General features: G+C 45.1%; 1 protein-coding gene across 1 annotated transcript; it reads left to right on the plus strand.

Annotated features, from left to right (window-relative positions):
• Positions 1-1847: 1847 nt before the first annotated feature.
• PTCHD3 (patched domain containing 3) lies at positions 1848-10176 on the plus strand. The gene is made up of 4 exons (XM_032183217.1): positions 1848-2630; positions 2726-2847; positions 4913-5058; positions 8272-10176. Exons 1-4 carry the CDS (start codon positions 1893-1895, stop codon positions 9843-9845), a joined length of 2580 nt encoding a protein of 859 aa, XP_032039108.1. The 5' UTR covers positions 1848-1892; the 3' UTR covers positions 9846-10176.
• The last annotated feature ends 51 nt before the right edge of the window (positions 10177-10227 follow it).

Here is a 10227-nt window from a genome sequence, read left to right on the forward strand (position 1 = left end):
AATAGGCAAACAAGAGAAATTTGATCCTGAGCTTCCTGACACACAGTCCAGGCCCCACTGGTATCCACAGGATGTTCTATTACTCTTCCAGACTATTCCTATAATTATAAAAATCAAACCAAAACTTTTTACAGTGTGGGTGCTCAAGCACAGCAACAGGTTGCACAGAGGGGTTGTGCACTCTCTGTCTTTGGAAATTTTGAAAACTGGACTGGACCATGTCCTGAACAACCTATTCAGGACATAAGCAGGAGTGTGGGGTGCTAGATATCCAATGGTTCTTCCAACCTCAAGGATTCTGCGATTCCCTAAAAGGTAAACTTATAAATTTACTTTTCAAATGAGTATGGCACTCAACTTCCCCAAGTCCTTATGAGAGCAGACAGATGAGAAAAAGAAAAAAAAAAAAAAAAAAAAAAAAAAAAGTAGTTGAATAATGTTAGTAACATAGCATAGAGCAAAGCAAAATAAAGAAAAACTTTCATTTCTCATTTGTGAGGTCAAAATTCAAAAAAAAAAAACAAATAAATAAACTAAAATTACTGACACTGTTTTCCTGTAACCAGGAAAATTACTATCAAGTTTCTATTTTCATTTCTGATGAGCCTAAAGCAATTGAAAAGCTTTTATGGCTGCCTTTACTGTTTAAGCATGTAACTGGAAACCTCTTGACGTCTGCTGCAATGTCAGTAAATCATCCACACACAACTCCACTGACAAATGATCCTGGCAGTCTTCTTAGTGTCTTGGTATGGGGATAGGCATATCTGAAGATTATTTGCACATACAGCTGTTTTTATCTCTGGAGTCAATCTCCATGTCAGAGAGGATACTTTTGCCAATAATTTATCAAGCTTCTGCATGACATCAGGTAACTTTTCTTTGGAAGTACTGGTAGGAGAGGAGACAGTTGCTTCCTTCAAAAAAGGGTAAGAAGAAGTGCCTGTTTGTGACGTACAAGTTTAATTGACTGTACGCTTATGCAGCAGTGTCACATCCGTGCTTAATTTTCTCCTCGGCCAGGGGGCACTCAAATCAGCATCACTTAAGAGAGTGAAGAATAGCAGGCTGCAGGGCATTTCTTGCGCTTGGGAAGATGCTTTCCATCATTGTTACTGCAAGAAGCTCCCGAGTACCATAACACTGAGATTTTTGTGGCTTGCCCACTGCACTCACTAAACCTTGTTTCCAAGTCCTTTATTTATTCGGTTCTCGTTCCTGTTTTGTAAACTTGTTTACCACACGAGGAAGTGCAGTAAGAAGCACATCAGCAGGTTATATGCTGTGCTCCCGGGCAGAATACTACTGCTGAAGGAACAAGGGCAGCAGACTGGGGGGAAAAAATGGCCAAGAGGAGGAAGTCTAAAGGATGAAGTGTAGGTTGCAGGATCGCTGATAGCGACTGGGGACTGCCTGCAGGCTCCTCTGTCGCCATGAGCAGAGCGGGCTTATCCTGCAGCCAAGGGGGTTGTGCAGCACAACGCAGCCTGAAGGTCAGGCTGGGCGTTCAGTGTAGCAGCGTACAGGGCGCTTGAGGCACCAGATCCCAAACACCAACCCCACAGTGACCCGTAGCCTCAGCTCCGCACTCTGCCTGAACTTCCCTCAGACAACATGCCAGCCCAACGGCTGCTCGTTGCCTGCCCAACGCCTCCCCTCGTGCTCTCCACACTTCTCCACCCCTCATTGAGCTCCTGGTCTCCGTGACCACAGGCGCAGAGGGACCCGGGCGGGGCACCCGCGGCCTCCCCACAGCGCCTCGGACGGGCAGGGCCCCGCCCGCCGCGCCGAGGAGGGCGGAGGCAGGGCCGGGGCAGGCGGGGAGGGCGCCGCGGGCCGGGAGCCGCTCAGAGCCGCGGTGCCGGCGGTGAGGAGCGAGCAGCCGGGGCGGGATGGGGCAGCGGCGGCCCCACGAGGAGCGCTGCTCCTGGAGCAACACCGACTGCCTGGAGCGGCCCCTCAAGCGCCTCTTCGAAGGGCTGGGCCGCGCCGTGGCCGCCTGCCCCTGGCCCTTCGCCTTGCTGCCGCTGCTGGTGTCGGGCGGGCTGGGCTCCGGCTTCATCTTCCTGCCCGGGCTGCAGGAGAACGACATCGAGGGGCAGTTCACCCCGACGGGCGGCCCCGCCAAGGCGGAGCGAGAATTGGTGCGGCTGCACTTCCCCACCAACGACTCGCGCTTCTTCGCCCAGCGCCTGGCCACCGAGGGCTCCTACGCCGCCCTGATCGCCGTGGCGAAGCAGAACGGCTCGGTGCTGAGCCCCGAGGCGAGGAAGGAGCTGATGAAGCTGAACGGGGCGGTGCAAAGCCTGAGCGACGCCGATAGCTACAAGCAGCACTGCGCCTCCCTCCTGGGCTCCTGCGTCCCCCCAAACCCCCTGGTGCCGCTGCTGGACAGCCACCTGCTGGACTCGCTGCGCTACCCCATCAATGACAGCAGCTTCTTCCTGGGCACCACGCTGGGCGGCGTGAGGACGAACGGCAGCGGCTACGTGGAGTCGGCCCGGGCCATGAAGCTGCTGTACTACCTGCGGGAGGACGGCGACGAGGCCGAGAAGAGCCGCGAGTGGCTGGAGACCTTCCTGAGGGAATTCCCCGGGGTGCTGGCCCGCTTGGATCTGAAGACCGTGAGGGTGAGGCGGTGGGGCTGGGGGTGGCCGGCGGCTGGGGTCGTGTCGGCAGGGAGAGCGCTGGTAATTCACCTTGCTTCGTCTTGTTTCCACGGCAGGTGACTTACTTCACCTCGCTGTCCAGGCAGCAGGAGTTCGAAGGAAACACCAAGAGCGTGATCCCGCTCTTTTCCGTAACTTACTTCCTGACGATAACCTTTTCGATCGTCTCCTGCCTCAGGTAAGATAGCTGTGATCTGCGGGCGGCGGCTTTCACTCTTTTCGTTTGCTTTCTCCTCCTTCTGTTGAGGGAATGAGAATGATTCTGTTCTTGAACGAAGTAATTCTTGAAGATCATGTGAAATTTAACAGTAGGCAAAAAGGATTTGTTTGCTGTTTCTCTCCAATTTGCATGCATTAGCCATCTCTGTAAATGGGGTTCGTGCGGAGTCCCATACATATACTTGAGCTAGCATTTAGTTCAGACCCACGCACCCCGAATGCTAATATCCATTAGCGTGTTCTTTGAAGCCATCAATCATTTACATAGTCCCCATCTCACAAGAATCACTTTCATTAATGTTATATCTGTGTATGGTATGTTTTCCGTGTGTTGCAACTGTTCCAGCTGCAGCAAACCTGTGCTCCTTAGGAGGTTGTAAGTGCTGTAACTTCCACACAAAAGCACTATGCCAAAGTAAACACTTTGGATTAAGAAAATGATTCGGCACAGACGCCAGGTTCTACTTTCCCCTGTGCGTAAGGGAGCCAGGAGCCTGCTCTAGCAGCCTGTGCAGCAGCTCAGTTCTGCACCAGCACTTCTCCTGGGTCAAACTTAGCAGCCCAGCTTGGCATACATAGGGGAGACATTGTCAGAAAGGATGCATAAAAATCAAGCCAAGAAGTCATCCTACTGGACAGGGAAAGACTAAATGGTTATATTGCTAAGGTTATTTTGCCACTTTCTGGGTTGCATTCATAGTTTCAACCCTCATCCTGCCCACAAGATGCTAAATATTTGCAAAGATAAGTTCAAAAATGGGAGGAAGACAGGGAGGGAGGAAGAAGTATATCGGGCTAAGATCTGTTTGCATGCTTTTTCTGCCACCTTCTCAGTTATGGTACAGATCAATCAGCACTAACTTCACAGATTGCTGCAAGTCTGTGTAGGTCTTTAAGCGTTGTGCTTTCTCAGAGAGCCCTGAGCTTTACCTGCTTTCACAAAGAACTTGGTCTGCCCTTTCTTTGCTCCTGAAGGAGGTGAGCCAGGCTACGTTTGACAGTCATACGGCAGTGTTTGTGTGCTGTGCTTGAGGAATAAAGTTCTACTCAGAGGGTGGGCTTAATAGATTAGTGCTTGCATTACACTTTGTGCTAATTAGGCTATACAATTTCTGTGTATCAGCTGTCTCATGCCCTGTCATTTGAGGGTGCAGCCAGAACCAGGGTGGTTCCACCAACACTCATCCACCCATACACCCCCTGGGATTTTCTCTGTACAGCGTTAAACAACCTCACAAGAGTTAGGCAGCTGTGCTATGCTGCTGATACTAGAGTATGGTAGGAGGTTTCAGCCATACACAATTCCAACCTCAACAGCTTTTTAGGTATATAAAAATCATGGTGTAGCCCACAAAAATACAACCAGAATAGGATATGGTAACTTATCAGACTCTTCTTGCTATGGAAGTGAGAGGTTCTCTTAAAGTTCAGAAATGGTCTACAGCCTGGAAAATATTCCTGATTTGGGACAAGGCAACTCTGCCCTTTCAGTGTGGTGTGAAGTCTCCCAGTGGAAATGTTTCATGGGGAATCTTCAAGCAAGCTGTTGGGGGCATCTTGGCAAATGGCTGCTTGCCAGTCTGTCTGCTAGAAGGCTTCTCTACATGGTTGTTACTGCCCAGGAGTTGCTTTCATATTATGCTGATGCTAACCCTAAGAATCTGTATAAAAGGACAGAGCTTCCAAAAGTTAATGATGTTTTTGATCACCTTAAATCTAGACCCTCCCTAGTAGAGTGTACGTATTTTCATTTTACCAGTCCACTTGTTATTGATACACAGATCAGTACACATATTTACTCTCAGATCTATTTCTATATAACTGGCCAGCAGTAATAACGTATTTAGCACCTGCTGTATAAATTAATCTTGTCTAACACTGACGCTTGAGAGCTCTCCTAGCAAACGGCAGCTTTCATCAAGTTCTCTTCATGGACAAGATACCGTCTGTATCTCTGTAGAATACTCACTTGTCTTGGTGAAATATTTGATGTGTAACTAAGATATTCTTTAAAATATTTTCAGACTGAACTGTATAAGAAATAATGTCTGGCTTGCATGCTGCGGAGTGGTTTCTGCCGGGCTAGCTGTATTAAGCAGCTTTGGATTGTTGATGTACTGTGGAGTGCCATTTGTGGTCACTGTAGCAAATGCACCGTTTCTTATTCTAGGTAAGTAGAAAAAGTGTGTTGGGTTCAGATTCAAAGGAAAAAGTTGGAGTTAAACCAACTTAACAGCATTTCTTTTTTATGAAATGAGTATCAGATCGTACGCAGTTCAGTCGTGCTGTGAGGAGAGGAGATGCAGCTTCTCCTGACCTTCAGGGGGGCTCAGTATGCCCACGCTGTGAGGCAGAGGTTGTGCTCTGGCAAAAGGACTGCTTTCACAAAAAATAGCGCCTACCCTAGTTTTGCTGCTCCAGCTTGACAAGTGTAAAGGGTGGGCTGGTAAGGTTAGTGCTTCTGGCATTATTCTAGGGTCACTGCTAAGTTAGCCATGCTGACTGACCATTTATTCAACTAGTGCTTGGAGTCCAGAGCTCCTGCTTCAGCTGAGCTCAACGGGGCTCCATCACTGCCTTCCTTCCTATGACACCCTCCTGTTTTCTACAGGTGTATTATAACCATTTATGTAAATTATTAGTTGCAGATAATACTTAGCCTACCCCAAAACAGTTTGTTGCTAGTACTGTTCTCTGGGACTGCTGAATGTGCTAGCAATTTACGCAGGTACAGAGGTCTTTCCAAAACCAGCCACCCCTCAATCACTGCACCTCTTGTTGCCGTACAGCGAGAGCTCCCTACCTGGATACTTTTAATCACTTTCTACATGTAGGTAGCTCAGCAGTGAGCACCATGGAACGTATGTCCTGGCTGAACTAGCAGTGACTTAGGCTAGTACATGTAGTGTGAGGTGAGTATGGGAAACAAGTTACCGTAAGGTTTTGTATCCTATAGTAAGAGTGTAGTCTTTGGTCGGATACAGTTGGGTCTGCATATAGCTTAAGCACTGAGCAGGGCTGTCTGCAATTTCCAAGATGTTCATTTTGTTTTCACGAGATGTGAAATTTCCTGTTCAACCAAATGACTCTGAACAGTCTCGGGATAGAAAATTGAAGCGATGCCTCATTCTGTTGCACCGAGGAAGTTACTGAATATCATTGTAGCACGGTCTGAGAGATCCTACCTTTCAAATACCTCTGGGTAACATTACTGCAGATAAATTACAGCTTTTAAAATCCTTACCTAGTCACCTGTTAATTAATGACAAATTAATGTGATGTTTTCTTGGTCTTAACCATGTGCTGAGGAAAACACATGGAACTCCCAAGTTAATGGAGGCTGGAGGCTGTACTGGATGTCTAATGCAAATGCTCTTTAGGAGACAGGTAGTTTCTTTGTTGCCTTCATTGCTCAGATGCATTTGGTATTTGCATTTTTTTTTGCTCACCAAATACAAAGGCTCTAAACTTAACAAGAGCTCTTTTGTATTCCTGAGAAAGGGCTTACATCACTCTTCTTCAGAACTCTATAAGCAACGTGATGAATTTGGCTCCCTTTGGAGTTATGACCCTTAGTTTGGAATAGTGACAAATGACCCTTACTTTAAAAGAACTGCTTTCAAACCTGGCTTCCAGAAACTATGTGGCTCAACACTCAACACCATTCAGTACTAGCTTCTGGCTTGCTGCTTACCATGTTCTGGGTGTCTAGCTGATGCTGAGAGATTTAGGAGCCAGTCCCAAGTGTTTAAAAGTCACAAGCCTAGTTAAAAATCATGAGACTTTTCTAAAACAAAATTTCAAATTTCTGTTTGTTTGTTTTGTTTTGTGTTTTTGTTGTTGTTGTTGTTGTTGTTTTTTTTGTTTTTTGTTTTAGTTTGTGGTTTTACACAGCCACTTGTTTTTAGGGTCTATTTGGGTTATGTTTCAATCTTTCTGTCACAGTGTCAAAAGTATACATAGGCACAGGTGGGAGGGCTGAACACCGAGATTGCTATTTAATTACTATATGCCAGAAGCTGCTTTTTTGAAGGAATCTATTTCATCAGAATAAGAAGTTGGGGCTTAGAGGGAACTTGGTGAGGGCACACTCCCTGCTGCAAGGTAGGATCTAAGTAAACCACTCCTGCCAAATGTTTTTGAGAACTTACTGAAAATTAAACAGGAAGGTGTTTCTGACAATTATCTCAATAACTTTTGAGGTGTCCCTGATAGCATTAAGTCGATCATTCCTTGTCCTTTCATATATATCAAAGGTAATTGATTTCTTTTTTACAGTCCTTTATTAATTTGCGGACTGTTATCATGCTGCTTTCTAACAGGGTGATTTAAGCGTGCAAAGAGAATAATATCAAAGAGGCGATACAGCCCCAGCACACCTCTTTCCTGGACACTATCTTGCTCAGAGCAGAGAGATCTGATTTTTTTTTTAAAGCCAGACATAGTAGGGAACTCCACGTTTGGTTTATCTAAATACACCAGCTGTTACATTCAGCTGTACCATACTTTGCAGAATGCAGTTTCTAGGAGAGGTTCAGGGAAGATCAAAGTACTTTCAGCCACCTGCCTCTAAGCTGCCTTTGTTCATGAACTGGCACTTGTCCGTTTGTCTTTCTTGCTAATGTGTTCTTGCCATCCTTGGCTCATTATGCTCCTCTCTGCTTATTGTCTACCCCACCATTTCCTATCCTTCTTCCCTCCACTTAGATCTGTTTCTACCACTTAACCAGTTACTCTCCATGTGTTCTATTCATGCAGTCTCTTCGGGCTTTTTTTTTTTTTTCCTCTCAAGTGGAGTGCTTTGTTCATTGACTTGCTGGAATTCCAAAAGCAATTAAATATTTTGCCAGTTTAACAAACTTGCTGTGTACTCTTCATACCTCTTGAAGTGCTTGGTATATTTTCCATCTCCTAACTGTCTGCTGAAGATAGGGCAAGAAAATATTGGTCTAATTTGTTGCAGTGGTGACGAAGAGATTCCAGGGGCAGTAGGAGATGCTTCTATTGATAAGGGCAGTGAAGCATCAGAATAAGCAATGTATTTCAATCGTATTTAAAGCGATGTATATAGTACTTTACATCGGTGGGCACATGGACAACAGACACAAAACGCTAAGAGTGCTCAGTCCTTCAGCACAGCAGGGTGAGGGATCAACAGTCCATGCAGTCACTATGAGTTTTTGAAAAGTAACAGAGCCATCTGCATACAAAGGATGTGTTTTCCTATACCTTTAACTTGCATCAGCGCTAAAGCAATGCTAGTAGCCCACTTTCTTTTATTATTTTGATTTCATGTAGCCTTAAAGGCTGTTCATGTTGTGCTTTTGCTGGGTGTCAGAGGAAGCTGCCTTGTGCAATGCAGGGTTAACTCTTTTTCTTGCAGGTGTTGGTGTCGATGACATGTTCATCATGATCGCTTCCTGGGAACAAAGTGCAAGTAAGACGGACACTAAATCTCGTCTGGCCGACACCTACAGCGAAGCAGCCCTGTCTGTGACAGTCACCACTGTCACAGATGTCTTGGCCTTCTTCATTGGCACCTGGACTACTTTTCCTTCCGTGCAATCATTCTGCCTCTACACCGGCACTGCTTTTGTCTTCTGCTATATATATACCATGACCTTCTTTGGGGCAATTATTGTTCTGAATGATAAGAGGGAGCAAGGAAACCGACACTGGTTAACCTGTATGCCAGTGGAGCAAGGAAGGACGTCCTGCTTCTATAACGCATGTTGTATAGGCAGCTGTTCTAGCGACTCATCTCAGCTTCAGACCAATGAGACAGTCAGTGAACATCCAATGAGCCTATTCTTTAAAAAGTATTATGGGCCTTTCTTGACAGTTAAATGGACCAAGCTACTTGTGGTGTTGCTGTATGGAGCATATCTGGGTGGCAGTATTTATGGGTGTACTCAAATAAGGGAGGGCATAGATCTTCGAAATCTGGCTAGTGATGACTCTTACGTTATTCCGTACTATGACGATGATGAAACATACTTCTCAGAATATGGACCTAGGGTCATGGTTATTATTACTGGGAATGTAAGTTACTGGGAAGAGCCTGTTCGTGAAAAGATTGAGACATGCCTACAGAATATAGAGAACATTTCGTATGTAGATAAGAACCTCACAGAGTCATGGCTGAGAGAATACACAGCACTTGCTAACGGTCTTCCCATAAATATTAGCAATAAGGATGTTTTCATGAATAATTTAAGTATTCTGTTCCACTATCCCGGTTTTGAGTTGGACATTAACAAGACTCACAATGAAATAACAGCCTCACGTTTCTTCGTCCAGACAGTGAATGTTACGTCAGCCGTCGATGAGAAAAATCTTTTAAATCAGTTAAGAGCCAAAGCCGAGGAATGCAGAATTCCCCTAAAGGTGTACCACCCAGCATTCATATACTACGACCAATACCTGGTCATAGTGCAGAACACCATTCAGAATGTTCTCATTGCTGCTGGGGCAATGCTCCTTGTCTCTCTTTTCCTCATTCCCAACCCGCTGTGTAGCGTGTGGGTGACCTTTGCTATAGCTTCTGTTATAGTCGGTGTCACTGGTTTCATGACATTTTGGGATGTCAACCTGGATTCCATATCCATGATCAACCTGGTCATTTGTATAGGATTTTCGGTAGATTTTTCTGCTCATATTTCCTATGCCTTTGTTACGAGTAAAGAGTCATCGGCAAACAAAAAAGCGATAGGAGCTCTGCACCAGCTAGGTTACCCAGTACTACAAGGTGCAATTTCTACTGTATTAGGAGTGGTTGTCCTGGCTGCAGCAAAAACCTACATCTTTAGAACGTTTTTCAAGATTATGTTTCTCGTTATTTTGTTTGGGGCTGTTCATGGTCTTTTTTTCATTCCAGTATTTTTAACCTTTTTTGGATACTTTGGCACGCCTAAAATTCAAGAGATTAGATATAGAAATAATAAAGACTGTCCATGAGTTAAACATAAAATATTATATTATATATTTGTTACATGTAGATTAAAGTGCAGTGGCTTTCAGGGAATATAAGAAATGAAGGATGGAACAATGCAACAGAGAAGCAAAGGCTTAAGAAAAGCTAAGCAGCAAGTAACAGAAGGTATGAAAGCGCACAGAACAGATGTACATTTCCTCTATTTTTGTGTGCTTGACTTTGTAACCTTGATGTTGTTAAACCTTTTTTTTTTGTGAATTGTTTACTGAATATATTGAAATTAAATTATTATAAACACTGAATATTGTCCCAGCTTCATGGACTATGTTACAGTTTTGTCAGTAGATGTACACAGGGGGCAACAACTAATTGTTTGCATCTTCTGGCTGTTTACCTTAATGCTGT

This window comes from Aythya fuligula, chromosome 2 (assembly GCF_009819795.1).
Source record: "Aythya fuligula isolate bAytFul2 chromosome 2, bAytFul2.pri, whole genome shotgun sequence".
Classification (NCBI taxonomy): domain Eukaryota; kingdom Metazoa; phylum Chordata; class Aves; order Anseriformes; family Anatidae; genus Aythya; species Aythya fuligula.